Consider the following 18,219-nt stretch of genomic DNA (forward strand, 5'->3'; position numbering starts at 1 on the left):
CAGCTTCATAGAATTCTTTCGACGTTTCTACATAAGAATCTTCAGTAATGATATTCTCAGCAATCAATTTAATCAATTCAGGTTTTACAACAAGTGGAACAAATTTGGCATTCTTTCGTGCTTTCAATTTAAATATCAAATCCTTAACAACCGTTCCAGATTCTGTAACACATTTGTCATCGCTTTCAATTTTCAAGATGCTTTGATTAAAAATTGCAGCATGCGAATACGCAAAAAACAACCATAACTCGGTTGTTTCACTCTCAAAATAATTCTTCAAGATTTTTGGGCACTTTTTTTCAGACAACATAAATTCTTTAAGAAATGAACAAATTTTAAGAATTCTTTCTACAGCAGGAAGTAATATCAACCACCTAACATGAATGTGTCCTAAAATTTGATGATATTATTGGTCAGCATACTTACAAAATTCTTTCAGTCTTTCTATTCGGACTGTGTAAATTTTAAAATAACTAAGAAGTTTAGATACCATAACTTCAATATCTACAGGCAAACAGTTAAAAGCAGTTTTAGCGCCATTATGTATAATATGCGCATTACACCCAAAACCAAAAATATCTCTTCCTAACTCAGTTTGAAGTTTAGTATGAACATTTTCTGTTCCTCTTCATAACAATCCTCCAAAATTAGTGTTAGTATTATCCGCAGACAAACCAGCCATTTTATCCTTCAATTGGAACTCGAATATTGCGTTTAATATTTCTGAAGATAAAATTTTTGCAGTTTCTCCTTTAATTTCGTTTAGTGATACAAGTTTATTATTAATTGGATCGTTAGCACAGTCCCACTGAAAGTACCGCACTAAAATAGGAAGTAATTTTACATGATTGTGATAGGAAGTATTGTAAGATATTGTTACAATTTGAACAGACTGTAAATCTTTCTTCAATTCAAGAAATGCCCACGGAGAAAAAACATTGAAAGCGATAGCTTCGATTTTTGTTCGGGGACAAGAAAATTTCTTGTCTACAAATTTCTTCTGTAAATTTGAAGTACAGTCCATGCTGCGAAATGATTGGTTGTGACGAATAGTATGAAATGCAAGCGTTCCTTCATATGTTGCTAAGTCAAACTCTTCTTTGGATGGTTCCAGCTAACGAAAAAACTGTTTGACGGATTTTGTTTTTGCTGCCAAAGCTTCTTTGTGTTTAATTGTAAGAATGTGATCTGCTATAGCTGTTCGTCCTCCACTTCCAACAGAAAACGTTGCTCCACACATTGTACATTTCACTTTGGAAGAATTATCAGGATTCGGTTCAATAAATGGAAACTCGTTTTTCCAATCATCGAAATAATGGCATTTTCTTTTTTTGTTTCTGTTGCCATATTGACATCTATTTTAAAGAAATACAAATGTTTTTCTAAATATCTATTACGATAACAAATTATGAGGTTTTCAAAATGTAGAATAATTAGAATTTATAAAAATTATAATATAAATGATATATTATATAAAAAAATATATAAATGATATTATATATATTATATAAAAAAATTATAATATAAAAAATAGAATTTATAATAACCATTTCATAAAAAATGGTTTTATACTTTATTGGTTGGATATTTATAAAATGTTTACCTGATTATAAAATGTTTTAGTTATTTTTCTAAAATAAAACGGAAATGTAGTAATTGTTGTTGTTTTTAGTGGAAATTAGCTAATATTGGCAGTTTATGTAACCCAAGATATTAATTGTTTTAAAAGCAGCAACTAATATTCATGTTACGTCTTGCTTTAAACTTCTTTTCTTATNATTCACCGAATCACATTAATTTGTCATCGACTCTATAAATATCAATTCTTTTAGCCCTTCAACTGCACATGTCTTCGATTATTAAGCAAAAATCTAAAGAAATAAACTTAGAAAACTTTATTGTATATCAAAAATACTAATAAAACAATACATTTTTGTCATACACTGCAACAGAACTGAAAAAATTCAAATCGTGTTTTCTTCTTTATTGCGTATTTTACGCATCACAAGTTTTCTATTGATGTAAAACATTTCCAAGTCAGACTTCAATTTTTTGGCGATTATCATTTCCCTTATCTCAGCTTGAAAGAGAGTCGTTGTGGGAGTAAGGCGGCAATGAGACCAGTTGTTGCTGTGAAATCTACTTTTTCTCCTGGTGCAGTTGTAACTTCATAATATTTCATAATCTCAGTAAAATAAGAAAGAATTTCCATCCAAGCAGTTACTCCACCGGGGCAATTTCTTCTTCCTAAAAAAAGCTCAAATGTAAGCTCATCTGACAAAAAATTATTCCCTCCTAAAGAAATTCTGAAAATCGAAACTTAATACAGTGTCTCTAGGCATGATAACCACTTTAATCTAGATCCCTAATCCAGAATTTTTTTTTCTTCTTGTTCTAAACAAAACTTTTAATGATAGAGTCATTAAAAGTCATCACTTTATTAGATTAGGAGAAAATTCTTTTAATAAAGATTGATATTTTTCTCAAAACTGTAAAGCAATAAAGTTATTCAGATCTTTATTTTAAGAAATGAATTTACAACTGTACATTTGCTTTTTTTTTTTTTTTTTTTTTTCAAATTTAATTGATAATACAAAAAAAATATTTAATATCTATAATTTTTTTTAAAAAAATGCTTTTTTATTTAGGTTTGTGATAAAGTTTTTTTATATAAAAGTAGAAAAATTTATTTTTCAACAAAAAGAATGTATTTTTTAATGAAATGAAAATTTTTGAAAAGGGTATTTTTTATCATTCCGTTCTTTTTATTTTCCAGTTATATGGTATTCATATGGTTAAATAATTAAACTATTTTGAATTTTCACAATTAAAAAACTTTACTTCCTAAATTAATTTAAATTAGTTTTTTTCATTATATTATTTGTATTTATTGATCAGCGCATCTTACATGATCTTGTATTGGATAAGATTTTTTTAATGTAAAAAATGAACATTTAAACTTATGATATATTTAATTAATATGTATATAATAATATATATTATAATTAGGGGTCTGTTTAGAAGAAATTTGGGTCCGTTAACGGGACCCTTCACAAAATATCTTCTCATAAAAACGGACCCTTCACAAAATATTTTAACTTAGAAACGGACCCTTCACAAAATAATTTATCTTTTAATCAGACCCTTCACAAATTTGTTTATCTTCATTATTGTTTTGTTAATCAAATAAACCCTTCGCAGGAAGGGGGGGGGGGAAGAAAGACAAATGTAAACAAACTAAGTGTTGCTTTTGGCAGGCGCTTCTTCCTTTATTTGTCCGAAATTAATATTCTGCGTTCAGCAGTATATGCTAAATACCAAATATTTATATGTTGCATCTCTAATTTAGTAGCAGTTATTTTTTTTAATTGAATTTTTTTATTATAATTTTAAAGTGTTGAGCTTAATCTTGTATGTCTTAACAATTTAAAAACTCATTGAAAAAGTTTCTTGCAATAACAGGACCCTATTTATACAAATTCACAAAAGCCGGAGCCTGGTTGAAAGAATGTGACTTAACGTTTATTTTATACTCACAAATTACATGTAATTTTTTCACAATTTTACAAAAACAGACCCTTCACAAAATGTCTGAACAGACCCCTGATAATTATATACACGATGTCATTCACCTAATATTTAGTAGACCTCACATGTTACTCCTCGAGTATTTATTAATATAATCTTTAACTTGACTCTTTCAGAACTATAAAAGAAACAATAAAAATTGTTAAATTTGAACAGTTTCACAATAAGTTGAACTAAATGGTACAATTAATAAAGTCTATGTTATTAAACTTATTTTCTTTTCTTTTTTCCAATTTTGACCCATAAAAATGTTAAGTCCAGGAAAATTTTGTTAAATCTTATGTTCAAACTTTTTTTAATGCTCAAAATTTTATTTTTCTACAGTTGTTACTCTGACTATTATAAAAAATTTCACAAGCGAGAAATTTATTTTATAGGTAATATCTTTGGGTAAACAAATCTTATTTTGAGCAAAGAATTCTCAATTTCTTTAAAAAGTTTTAGAGTTATAACGAAATACACAACATGTGAAATTAACGTTGAGGTGTCCAAACTTTATTTGCCTTCTTGTTTAAACTAGTGGGCCCAAATTTTTCATATTGAGCGACATAAATCTAAATCTGACAACAAAAAAGGGGAGTGGGCATGTTTAAGTAAGTAAAAAGTAAATTTTAGTGTCTTATTTTGTAACTTTAATATATACGTTAGTTAATTAGCGCGCTAAAGGTTAGCCCCGCAAAACATTACGATTGAGTTCTAATGTGTGAGAATTCAATTATTAGATCAAAAGTTATTCAAAGTGTTCAACTTTTTTGTTTTGCACACTACATTTGTTAAATTCAACTTGCTTAAAAGTTCATTTGCTATTGAATTTAATATTTAAAACCTGTATGATTATTATTATTAATTGTATATATTTAATTTTGATAGCTTGAAGAAAAGAAGCCTGCAGTTGAAATTAAGTAAGACACAATATTAATAAAATACTTATTAAGTTGAAATGATATTTTTTAATTACGAGGGTTGTTTTTTTTTCAACCTCCGATGGGCTGTAAAGAAAAGACCGGTCAATATAAAAAAAAGATTTTATCACCAAAAGTAATTATATCTCTACATAATCACCTTGACGATTAAAGCATTTGTCATATCTGTGAACAAGCTTTGCAATACCCTCTTCATAAAATGTAGTCGCCAATGATTGAAAGTGAGTTGTGACGGTTTCTTTGAGCTCCACGTCAGTTTGGAAGCGCTGCCCTCCAAGCCACTGCTTCAGTTCAGGGAAAAGATGATAATCACTCGGTGCTAGGTCGGGACTGTATGGCGGGTGTTTGAAAATGTCCCATTGAAATTGCTGAAGGGATCGTTGGGTTACACGAGCGTTGTAGGGACGGGCATTGTCCTGTATCAGAACAATTCCAGAAGTCAGATTGCCTCTTCGTTTGTTTTGAATAGCTCTCCGTAAGCGTCGCAAAGTTTCACAATATGAATCTGTATTAATTGTTGTTCCAGGCTGCATAAACTCCACAAGCAACACACCTTTTTGGTCCCAAAAAACAGTTGCCATAATCTTACGGCTGTTGAAGGTTCGTTTGAATTTTGTGGGTCTCGTTGGAGAGTTTGTGTGCATCCATTGTTGTGATTGTCGTTCCGTTTCGGGCGTGTCAAATTGAACCCATGTCTCATCACCTGTCACAATGGATTTCAAAAAATCTTCTCCATCAGTATTGTAACGGTCAAGAAAATCCCAAGCTGCACCCATTCGGCGAGTTTTGTGGTTGTCAGTCAACATCCTTGGGACCCAGCGAGCGCAAACTTTTCTGTAGTGCAACCGTTCAGTAACGATAGAGTACAGGGCAGATCTTGAAACACCTGGAAATTTCATCGATAATTCACTTATGGTGAACCTTCGAGTTTCCCTAACCGCTTTGTCAACGTGCTGAACAATGTCGTCTGGCGACAGACTTGCATCCTTGACCGCCTTCGTCATGAATATCAGTTCGGCCATCTTTAAATTTTCGACACCATACGCGAACAACGCCATCACTCATAAAGGTGTCTCCATACACTCGACTCATTCTTCGATTAATTTCCGCTGCACTGTTCCCTTCTGCCTGCAAGAAACGAAGAACATCTCGCAATTCACAGTTGGCGGGAGAATCAATAGTGACAGCCATGCTTATGTGACTGCAACTCAACTGGAAATGACTTGTTGGAATCGGCATGACAGAGCGTTTGAGCGGGAAAGATGCGCAGTCGCTTAATGCGCACACCAAACACCTGCTGCATTCCTGGCCATCATACTGTGCGATCGGAGGTTGAAAAAAAAACAACCCTCGTATTTATTAAGCTATAATTCTACTTATCTTTAAATATATATATTTTAATTTTTTGATTGAACCATGGTTAAGATATCTTCCAACCTATTAGAAGAAATTAAAAATGACTGTTATAATTGTTTGGTGATAAATATTGTAAAATAGTTTAATTTATAATGAAACAATGCAATATTATTCACATAGACTTTTTTTTTTAAAAGTAGATGTTATAATTTTCTCACTGTTTTATTAAAAGAGCTCGTGGCTGAGTGGTAGCGCTTCACTTTCCCCTGCCACAGGTCCTGGGTTCGATCTTCCGGCTGGGCAAGGTTAACTCAGCCTTTCATCCCTTCAGTGGGTCGATAAATGAGTACCAAGCATGCTTGGGATCTAAACACTGGGGGTTTCGCGTTCGGTTGACCACCTAACTGGAACATCTGCTCCTGCACTCCACAGCCCAAGGTCAAGAAAGTTGAGATTGGCACAGTAGGCCTTGGCCCTCTAAGGGCTGTCACACCACTGAGTTTAGTTTTTTTATTAAAAGTACAAAAAAAGTAACTACTTTTATAACGTTTATATTTTAAAAGAATTTCAAAATCTTTACAATCACATTATCTAACAGTTTTTTTCACTATTCATACTTCACAATATTTGATTTGTAGGAGTGTTATGATTAATTGCTACTGCTAATCACAGTTGAATTTGTTTATTAAATAGTATTAATTAAATTTGTTTATGATATTTTAGGAGTTCTTATAAAATTGAGTTCAATTATACTATTTTTTGTAAAACATCGAAAGAAACTGCAGTTATTTTAATTTCTTAAGTAATTTATTATATTTATAGTTCTTTTCCATTTCTGCTTTTTAGTTTTAATTTTGTTAAAGGAAAAGAATGTTAACTATCACGAAAATTAATATTATTTGAACTTGACTGCAATTATATTCGTTGAAATATTTTATATTTCTTCTAGAGCATTTTTTACCTCTCTGGAAGAAGCTTTTGTATCTAAATTTATTTAGTTATCTCATAATATATTTACATCTAACCAAGTAACTCTTCAAATCCTTATTATAGTCAAATAATTATGTATTGTATTTGTATTTTTAGGACACCTGGAGAACATGTTTTAAGTGAAACAGATAATGGGATATCGAGGTAAGTTCATCAGTGATCGTAATAAATTAAAAGTAGCTTATAATATAATCTTATATTATAAAAATTAGGGTTGAATGTTTTTTAAAAATAATAAATGATAAAATATAAGGATAATTTTTATTTTTTCAGAGTTATATTTGAACCTGATTTTATACCAGAAGCTGAAGCGGATAATATGATGACCCTTTTAAAAGACAGTACAGCATGGTATGACAAAAATATAATTATACATGGTCAGGAAGTGCCACAACCTAGATTAGTTGCTTGGTATGGACCTTTTCCATATGCCTACTCTGGAGCTGTTCTTGAAGCACGAGAAGTAGGTTTTGTCTATGTATTTTTTATCAATGCTTCAGTTTCAAATTTTTTCAATTATAGCGAAATATCAATTCTTGGAGAGTCTGAAACAATTATTGTGTAAAGAAAAATACAGTCAAACTTCTATTTAACGAACTTCCATTTTGCGAAATTCTCTATTTTGCGATTATTTTCAAGGAACCAAGAACATTTTGGAAATTTCTTCGTAAAATAACTTCCAAATAGCGAATTGAAATTTCTATTTAAGGGGGGGCCCAACCTTGAGATGGTAAAATAGTAACGTTTTTCTTGAATTTTTTTTTAAGTAATAGAGGCAATGCAGAGACTCCTTGTTTTTTTTTTGGTGTTATTTAGCTACAATTTAAGTCTATTTTTGAGACACCCTACCCTGTCTATGCATAATGGCTGGTTCCAATTCAATGAGTTATTTGCTGATTGTTTACATGACGGGCAATCACTCTGGATTAAAACAGAGGCTCTTTCCCTCAATTCTGTAATGTTTTGGAATATTAACAGTATTGTTAGTTTCATTCATTTCAATTAATATGACATAACTATATTTGTATACTATAAAGTGATTCAGTCTATTATAAGGCACTTGAATATAACTAATTTTATCTTGAATGTAATCAATCACATTTTTATTTTTTAAATAATTATAGTTAAGACATAAGAAACATGTAATTATTAAAACATTAGCGCAATAAACATTTTTCAAATCCAATTTACATTAGTAAAAATTACGGAAATTTAGTCACTGGGCCACGAGACCAATTACTAAAAGATATAACTAGTTAATACACATTTTCATGTGCCTGTTTGCGTTCAATAAAGTGAATTTATAAAGAAAATTAAGATATAAGTAACGGGAAATATTTACAATAATGATATTCAAAACATGAAGCTGATAACCAAAACAGCATGCTATTCATTTTCACAAATTGCTAGTTCTGGGACCCATTAGCAATTTTATGGTAGACCAAGTCAAATTTAAGTGGTCCTGGACCAATAGGCCACCATTAATTTTGAGCCCTGAATTTATATCAATCTAAAGCCTGAAATAAAACCTAAGAGAAAAAAATTTTAAATAAAAATTATGAAAAGTGTTTTTGTAATTAACAATTTTATCTTCAAAAAATTATAATTCTAATAAAAAATTTCTTTTGTATTTAGATATAAATTTTTAAAATGTATGTATATGTTGGTAAATGCTTAAATTACCATTAAATTTATGTTAATTGAAATCCTGACAGTTTCAAATTTTATTTTGGTAATCTTAACATTTTCTTTTTTTCTGGTTAATGGCATCTTTTTTTATTTTTTTTATGACACTCCCTTATTTATGTGTTTGTAAGAAATGAAATTGTAAATACTGTATATAAAGGGTTTAATTGTACATTTCTTATCCAGATGCCTCCAGCAATTGTAGAGATAAAGAAGAGAGTTGAAAGATATTTAGAGGCCCACCAACTCTGTGTGGATTTAAATTCTGTTCTCTTAAACCTGTATAGAGATGGAAAGGATAGTGTGGCATGGCATAGTGATGATGAATTAACTATGGGTGTCTCACCTACTATTGCATCTGTTTCTCTCGGTGAAACTAGAAAATTTCAAATGAAAATTAAACAAAATGTAAGTGTTTCACTTTAAATAATCTATCTTAAACCAGGGGTCCGTTTAGAAAAAAATTTGGGTTCGTTAGCTGACCCTTCACAAAATATCTTTTCATAAAAACGGACCCTTCACAAAATAATTTATCTTTTAATCGGACCTTTCACAGATTTGTTTATCTTCATTATTGTTTTGTTAATCGAATAAACTCTTCTTGGGGAGGGGGGAGACAAACTAAGTTTCCCTAAGTTTAAATTCCAAATGTAGTATTCTAAGAAAATATTTCTACTTTTGCAAATATCATGTGCACATTCTTATTAATCTTAAATCATAGTTTTTTTTGTAAATAAATAATTGATCAATTAATATTTATTCATAAAATTAATCAATAGAATATTATGTAAATAAAAATTAATTTCTGGCTATTTTTTATATAAAATATTATAAATTTAAGAATTGCTTCAGTTAACTGTAACTTCAGTTTCAGTAATGCTTAACACATTAAAAGTGATACACTACTGGGTTGTGTTATTTAAAATATGTCAATTGAAATTATTAAAAATGTGAGTGATTTTGTTTCCATTATTTGTCCAAAATGAATATTTTTTGTTGAGCATTATAGGCTAAATACCAAATATTTGTATGTTGCACCTCTAATTTAGTAGCAGCGATTGTTGAGTGGAATCTTGTATCTAACTTACAATTTAAAAACTTCTTGAAAAGGTTTTTTTGCAATAACAGGACCCTTTTTGCACAAACTCACAAAAGCAGGACCCTGATTAGAAGAATGTGACTTAACGCTTATTTTATATTCACAAATTATGAATAGTTTTTGCACAATTTTACAAAAACAGGACCTTTCACAAAAGGTCTGAACTGACCCATGTTGACAGTTACTGTCTTATAGATCTTTGTTTATTATTTTCTGACTTAAGTATTATCACTTCTGATGACCACACTGTTAAAATTTTGAATTTATGTAAACTTGATATCATTTGAAGACTTGAGACTATATAAAATAATACAGAGTGTGCAGCGGATGACTGACTGATTTCAGTTTTAAAAATCTCGAAAACAATAACCAACAGAGGAATGAAGCAAATGGTATGGTTATTGTGACAGCTATAAGAAGTTTTATTCAAAAATTCTGGAATTTAGTTACAAATTTTGCCAACAGATATCACTGCAAACTATTGATGATCAGAACAATCAGTTTTAATTTAAAAACAAGAAAGGAAGATGCCCTGCCATGTTAAAAGATTTAAACCATCTATTCTATTGAATAGCATGTGTTTCTGCTAATGAAATATCACAGGTTGGATTACAATCCTATGACAGAGTTTTTTTTTTTTTTTTTTTTATGAACTCAGTACAGAACCATTTGTACATGTCCATGTACAGAACCATTGTCATGTACAGAACCATTTGTTTTAGCAACTTAAATCCAAAACTTTTTCATGAAATTTTTGCAATAGGCATACCATTTGATTCATGTTTTATTCCTCTATCACCCTTAACGTCACTATGGAGAAAAGCCACAGTTTTGCGAAAATGTAAGGCGTTTATGTTCTAATTTTTTATTGTTTAAAAACTTGCTCTGATGCTGCATCACCTGGATTCATAAAAATTTACAAAAACAGAATAAGGCAGTTATTTTGATGATATTTATGTAGATGGAAAAATGTTACTAAATTGGTGATTTTTTGAAAAAGTTTAATAACTTTTAAAATATATTTGTCTGTTCTAAACCCCAGGTAATTCTTCAGCAAAATTATGTATAGTTTAAAATCGCATTGCTTCAAGTAAGGCTCTTTAACTATGGCTTTTTTATTTTCCTTATCGACAGAGCTTCAAAAAGCAGCATTAATGAAATTAATTTAATTGGTAGGTTAGTGATTAAAATAGCACACAATTATCTAATGAAGAAGTTATAAAAAGCATTTAGCCATTTCACATTTCTTTTCTATGCAAGCATGTATTTAAAAAGAATGAAAAGATTTTCCTTCTAATTTGAATTATTATATTCTGATTAAATTTTTTAAAAATTTTTACTTACATTCTTTAGTGTTTCAAAAGTTTTTGTATTATAATTGTATTTTTATGAAGTTATAACTTATTATTTTTATTTTTTGTATACATTTTTAGGTGCGTGAACGTGTTGAAAATCTAGTCTCAGAAGAATATTTTGTACATCTCACATCTGGAAGCCTTATTATAATGGATGGATCTATGCAAAAAGATTGGAAAGTAATTGGAATTCTTTTTGACATTTTATCAAGCTGAAATGTGTTGAGCTAGCAAGCTCAAAAGAATCTTTAGCTTTTATTCTTTAAATTTATTGTGCTACTTTATTAATAGTACATCAATTTTCAAAACCCTTGTGTTTAGTGAACATAGTCATTCATTCAACTTTTAGCATATATATACGTAAAGTTCCACTTCAAAATTTTAAAACTTCAACTTTCTTTTATTCATTTATTCACTTTTATTTATTTTTTTTACGAAATTGTAAATAAGGCAGAATTTTTTATCAATTTTTCTATGTGAAAATTTGTTCTATATCAATTTTTTTTTTCTTTTGTAATCTTTTCACTGAAGTTAATATATATTTTATCAACCTCCTGTACTTGAATTCTTTATTTTACAAAAAATATTGCAGTAAATCAAGCAATTGCAATAAATAAATTATGAACATATTTATAATGTGACTGAAAGAACTATGGAAATTTGTTTATTAAGTCAAGGTGCTCATTAAACTTGAGTTGGTTGAAATTATTAAAAATGAAATCTGTGATCTCCCAAAAGGAACTAGAAAAGAGGTTATCTTTTATTACTTCTTATTTATGGTACTCAGGTAAAGTGAGTTTTGTTTATGTTTTAACTTTGTGGTTTTTGTTCCACAATTATTTGATCTGCATCATTTATGGTATTTCATAAATTATCATTAATGCCCAAACTAGTGAGGAAACTAAATCATACTTTCTGCAAATAATAGCATTTTCATGCCATCATGCAACCTGAAATTAGGTTGTTTTTTTCTTTTCCTAACATGTATCTGTCCTTTAGAACAGTGTTCCCCAACCTTTTTATCACTGCGGACCTGTCAACGTTTGATAATTTTACTGCTGCCCACTGGGGGGGCATTGATTGTTTATATTTTACATCGTTTATATGTATTAATTTTAATTTAATTGTATTTAAACATGCCTTCAAAATAAAATACAGTTTCACCAAAAAAATAAATATAAAATGCTTGAACATTTTAACTTACTAGAACGTTAAATCAATGAGTCTTGATCGAGAGAGAAGACAAAGTTCTTCATTAGTTCCAATGTAAATTTTGCGCCGCGCTTTCGTGTTTTATTTATGATATTTGCAGTTATGATGATTGATTTTTTTTTTTTATTAAAACTAATAGAACAAAAAAACTATTGTGATGTTTTTTTTTTTTTTTTTTTTTTTTTTTTTTTTTTTTTNGGGCCCCTTTTTTTAAATAAATAAAATTTTAATGGAGCACAAATATTTTTAATTTGGGTTATAAACCTAGGTATTTAAATTCAGTTTCAATGAAATGGGCGACCCGGTATCATTTCATCCGCGAACCGAGGGTTCGGGAACACTGCTTTAGAAGATAGGTGTGTTGATGAAACGATTGAAATGCTAAAAGTTAAGAACAGATTGAGCTTGTTATTTACAAGCATTTGGACATAAAATTAAAAGCTTTAACGATGGAAAGGGCAAGAAGTAGAATCTGTTCGATGATTTACGTATGGCACATCTTCTGTTAATCATTTTAATGTCTACAGTTTCTATTTATCTGCTACCACCTAGTTAAAAAAATGAGAGAAGATACTGTCATTATTATATTGCTTATTTATATGCAATTTTTGAAGTGAAATTGACTTAAAATGGTTTTGAAGAGAATTAAATTTTCTCTCAAAGTTAGCTACATAAAACGCTGGATAAAATCATTAATAATATATTTTTTCAGAAGCCAACAAAAGCTCCTCACTAAATCCAAGTCTTGTTCAAAACAACATAATTTTATGTGGGCTTTTATAACATTGAAGCACAGAATGTGTAGCATTTTTAGAAAGTGCTTACTTTCGTTTTTTAAAAGCCCTTAAAGGTGCTTTTTTCATGGGGTGTTTTTAAAAAAGTGCTTAATTTTCCTATTTTGAAAATGAGATTTATTTCCTTTACCATGACTATTTTTGCTGCACATTATGCAAATTCGTGTTTTTTCACATTATTCTATTCAATGTTTTCACAATCCATTTTGGCATACTGTCGGTCCGTAATGTATGATAGCGCCAATTATATTACATATTTGAAGAAATACTTGGAAATATATGTGCGTCTAACTGAACTGGATTTGGTGAGATTATTGCACTCTCATGTGCAACTCTGCTGCATTTTGCAAAATATTTTCATTTTCCTCCCTCTGAAATCGAACAGAAAAATCATTCTTTTTATGGTGGCTAATATAGTCAAGAAAAGAATATTTTATCAGAAACTAGTTATTTTATTATCATGTAAAGTCTTTGAAACTTATTTTGCATTTTGTTAATGTATACAGTGCTTACAAATATGTTTTGAGTGCTTAAAAAGTACTTTAAAGGTGCTTATTTTTTGTTAAGATTTTACTCTGCACACCGAAGCTGCATTCAATTTAAAACTTCCTTATTTAATCAGGGCTTGCACTTAGCAAGTTCAATTGTATTAGGTTTTACATTAAAAGAAATTTTGTTGTTAAAAATTTAACAATTTTAAAAAAAAATTAAAATTAACAATTTATTAAAAATTAGCCATTTTAAAAAGAAAAATTTTTATACAGAATTGTTAATTCAAATGAAAAAAGTTAAAATAAATTAATATTTTAGTTTTCTACTTTTTTTGAAATTTAAACATCTGGTTGTTTTCTTTTTCTTTTTTTTTATTATAAAGGAATGTTATAAATGCCAGTAATTTTGATTTATATGAATGAATTATTGATGCTTATTCTCTGGATTATAATTATTTGAAATTTGTTTTTAAATTTAAAGCTTGTAATTATCCCATTTATTCAAATATCCCATTTCTACTTTTTTTAAAAATTGTTTAGTAGGTTTTCTTGTCAGTAAGTGTATCATTTCTATTTAAAAAAAATGTTTTTAATGTTATATATATTTCTTTCTTATTCTAGCATCAAGTACCCAAAGAATACCATGATAGAGCACCCAGAATTAATTTAACTTTCCGTACAGTGTCTCAAATTGACAAGTAGGTTTTAATTTTGTTAACTAAGCAGTTAAAACATATTTTATTTATTCTCTGGTACTTTATTTATTTGGTTTTTCATATTTGTCTTAAAATCAAGTTTCTGACCCATAAATCAAGCAGCCCTCAAAAAATTTATCAGCCACTTCCTGCTTTGCTACCAAAAAATAGTATGAAAATTGTTTAAGAAACATGTTGCTCTCGGATTTCTTTTGAGAATAGAAGATTTAATTTATCACTGATGAGATTTTCCCCTTTTTAGCAAAATTCAGCTTTTTTTTTTTTTTTTTTTTTTTTTNTTCACGAATTTGAAGATAACGCTTTTTTTTTTTTTTAAAAATTCAGTTTTAATTTTAAAAACTCTCATTTTTTTGCCACAAATTACGTTTTTCTAAAACTGTTTCGTTTTTTTAATTTGTTTTGACTAGAATAATCATATTTATTACAATTTTCAACAAAGAAATTTCTGGTTGATTCTTTATTAATAGCCAACCATTTATTAAAAGAATAATAAATTTTCTAATAATGAGAGTTAACAGATAAATTAAACAGATTTAATGTAATTTGTCTGTTAAGGGGAAAAAAGTATTGATTATTTTTCAAAATTTACTTTAGAAAAAGTATAGTTCATATAAATACTATAAACCAAAATTGAATTTAAACGAGCATGATTCGTGTTTATGATAGTTGCCAAATATTCGGGGGTGAAAGTTTTCCGTATTTTGATAGGTTTCCGTCTTTTTAAAAAAAACCACAGGATTGAGCGAAACGGAATATTACTATAAGTAAATTCTAAGTTTTTCTAATTTAATGCGATAGACAGATTCAGTGGGAAAAGTCTTAAATGACCAATTCATTCTTTGTGTTGTGTACATGCAATATGTTTTTAATCAATACATCTTAATTTGAATAAGCATTGTAGACTTAACATTTATTAAATATCAACATTTTGTTGAATATTTATTTTTACTAACTATGTTTAACTTAAAAATTGTTTTTGCTATTTATTAACAAAGTATTAACTTAGCTAGGTATTATTCTTTTCCTTAAGGTGCTAGCACTTTATTTTATTAGAAAATTAAATGTTTGAAAGAAATTAAAAGCTGAGGTAATTTTTGCTTGAAATAACTAATTACTTTGCATTTTTTGTTCATACTCCTGAATAGTAGGTTTGCTAAAATAAATATGGAATTTTTATAAGCCTTATTTGAATTTGCATTTTGTGTATTTTAATTTTTATTGAAAAGTTTGTTCACAATTTTTATGAAAAGAATTTATATATAATTTTTTGTTTACTTAAAATGATTGGATGGGATACACCCACTTCTGATTTTGAAATTTTCAATCTTGACAATTTTTAAAACTTGCACCCCTGCAAATATTTGTCACTGAATTTTTTGTTACTTTTTGACCTATTGACTAAAAGAAAATTTCCTTTGTTAGTAGCGTGTTTAAAACTATTTGTACAATGTTTTAATGCTTTAGAAAAAAAAAAATTTCTCCAAACTTTCTTCATTGTTTTTTTATTATTATTATTTAAATTATATGATTAAAATTAGTGTTTGAAGTAACTTAAGTGTGTTATTCTACTTCCTTCTTTTTAGTGTACTGTATCATAAAGACTAAGTAATTAGTGATCTTTATTTTTTATTTAAGTTTTTTTTTTCTTTCTCTTTGCAGAATACCCCTTCAAGTGCCTCTTAAAACTGTAGAAAATTCAAATCATCCTTCTAGTACAAAAACCGATGCAGAAAAGCATATTTTTGATAACACGAACTTTCCTTCCTTGGAATCTGCCAATTCACAGAATGGAAACAGTTCTAAAGTGCTCAAAAACTCTAGTGCGAAATCTAAGTCAAAAACTGATAGCCAAACGGATGCTAAAGCCTCTATATCAAACCAAAGTTTATCTGACGATTCTTTGCTACTGGATTCTTCTTACAATTCAAATGCCTCTGAGGATCAAGAACTAAAGAATGTCCCCACATCAGATGATGGTAATGTATGTGTATCATCCGACAGTGACAATCGAACTGATGCAACTAAAGCCTCAAATGCAAATAGCGAATCTGCAAGTGCCTTAGCTGGAATGAATGAGTTGGGGCATTCGGCTGGTGAGAGCAAGAGGTATGAATTGAACGCTGATGCTATTGAGTTCATACCTAAGTTTGCATTGCCCAGCGATGAAGCCGGCATTAGCGCTTCTGTAGAATTCGATAAGCAGCAAATAGTTAAACTTCCCGACTTATTTCGAGGCAATAAAGTTCCGCCTTCACGTTATGGCGAGTTCTATTCTGCTCTTATAGAAAAGTTGGAATGTAATCCAGAATTTTTATCAGATCGTGATTATTATGAAGTGGAGACACTTACTCAGTTGTATGAAAATGGCCTTACTGAAATTAATCAAGAGATTGTATTGTCAAGGTTGTGCTCCATGATTAAAAATGCTGCTAGAAAGAACCAGCGCGGTTATCGACCTCCACCTCCCAGAAGTGGTTATCGCAGCAGCACTTACAGTCGTTCCAGAGGATCCTTCAAGGGGTCAAATAGTAGAGGGAAGGACTAAAAAAATTCAGAAATTTTCTGGAAATAAAAGCATTGTTGTGTGTGTGTGATTTTTTTTTTTTTTCATTGATGTACTTACTTCTTTGTATTTTAATTCTTTATACATACTGTCAATCAGAGTTTGCAGTGTTTTCTTCTTGTAATATTTTAAACACAAAAATAATTTTGTAAGCAAATAAAAGTTTTAAATTAGTTGTTAATTTTGTTGCTAATAAGGAAAAGCTCTTTGTTTATTTGAAGTGTTTGGTTTTAATTTTTTTTTTTTCAGTTTCTTTTAAATCCTTTGCTTATAAATGTATTTATTTCTGGTATTATAAAGGAGCTATTTTTCAAAAGTTTTCTTTTTATTATATTGAGGGTATCCGCTCACCTGGAAAGTCGTGGAAAATCATGAATTTCAGTATTAAACAAAATTTGTCATGATTTTTACTATTTTTTAAAAAAAATCATGGAAAGTCATGGATTTAGGCCTCCGAAAAATCTAATTTTTAAAATGGAATCCCTCCCCTCCCCCAATTTCATCCTGTTCCAAGTATCTGAATTCCTAACAAATCACCGCTCAATCATATTTTATTAGAATATAAAATGATTTTATCATGTTCTTTAAAAATTATGGTATTTTTTCAAAAAATGAAAGAAAAAACATCATTTCTAGAGCGAATTGTATTTTAAACTTCTGTGATTTAAGAATTTATATTATTTAATTTTATCAATTTAAAATTCTAGTTGAAGCAAACCAGTCATTGGCGATTTTTTTTATTCCGAAATGAGAATAGAAAAAACAGGAGTATTTCTTTCCTTTTTGATGAACAGGAAAAGTATCTTTAGAATATAATTCTGTAGGGAAAAAAATATTTGCTTTTGTATTTTTTTCAGCTATTTTATTGTTTCAACTCTTTCTTTACTCTGCTTTTTAAATTTAAAATCTATAAATATGAAGATGCAGAGTATAACAGTTTTGGTTAGACCTATCATTTCAATTATTATTATGATGCTTTTTTAAATATATTGTTGCGTTTTTGTCGGAGAAAATAAGTTAAGTCATGAATTTGAAAATCTGAAATATAGCAGATACCATGTGTATTTCCCTTTATTATTTAAGCTTAACTACAAAAGTAAGGTATGCATCTCTACACTTTTTTTCCTATTGAATTTTATCAAAAAATTTTATTTATTCTGTCATTGTATTGTAAATTCTATCATTGTTTTTGGTGTTCAACTTTACGTTGCATTTTGTTTTACTGAGCAAAAACTAAAACAAACTTGAAATTGCGATGTACTGAGAATATGAAGGAATAAAACAATAATTTAACATTTACATAGCTGTCAACTCTACTGGATTTTGCCAGTTTCTCCTGGTCTACTGGTTTAANTCCTTAAATTAAAATTCTCCTGGTTTTTGTACATTTTAGAAAATTCCCTAAAATTGAGTAAGTTTCCTAAGAAAATCCCTATTGAAATAGAA

At 29.0% G+C, this 18,219-nt stretch overlaps 1 protein-coding gene across 11 annotated transcripts in view; it reads left to right on the forward strand.

Moving 5' to 3' along the window:
* Positions 1 to 16,954, forward strand: part of LOC107437569 (uncharacterized) — a 25,296-nt gene extending 8,342 nt beyond the window's left edge. For 6 of the 11 annotated variants that reach the window (XM_071186700.1, XM_071186706.1, XM_071186709.1 and 3 more), the window contains exons 4-10: positions 4,459 to 4,490; positions 6,954 to 7,001; positions 7,131 to 7,320; positions 8,730 to 8,951; positions 11,076 to 11,177; positions 14,116 to 14,192; positions 15,870 to 16,954. In XM_071186700.1, coding sequence (XP_071042801.1) covers positions 4,459 to 4,490; positions 6,954 to 7,001; positions 7,131 to 7,320; positions 8,730 to 8,951; positions 11,076 to 11,177; positions 14,116 to 14,192; positions 15,870 to 16,755 — 1,557 coding nt within the window. In that variant the 3' untranslated portion in view covers positions 16,756 to 16,954. The remainder of the gene's footprint in view (positions 1 to 4,458; positions 4,491 to 6,953; positions 7,002 to 7,130; positions 7,321 to 8,729; positions 8,952 to 11,075; positions 11,178 to 14,115; positions 14,193 to 15,869) is intronic. The other 5 variants (XM_071186701.1, XM_071186705.1, XM_071186708.1 and 2 more) reach the window with 2 other exon arrangements.
* The last annotated feature ends 1,265 nt before the right edge of the window (positions 16,955 to 18,219 follow it).

The sequence above is a fragment of the Parasteatoda tepidariorum genome, chromosome 10 (genome assembly GCF_043381705.1).
Source record: "Parasteatoda tepidariorum isolate YZ-2023 chromosome 10, CAS_Ptep_4.0, whole genome shotgun sequence".
In the NCBI taxonomy this organism is placed as follows: domain Eukaryota; kingdom Metazoa; phylum Arthropoda; class Arachnida; order Araneae; family Theridiidae; genus Parasteatoda; species Parasteatoda tepidariorum.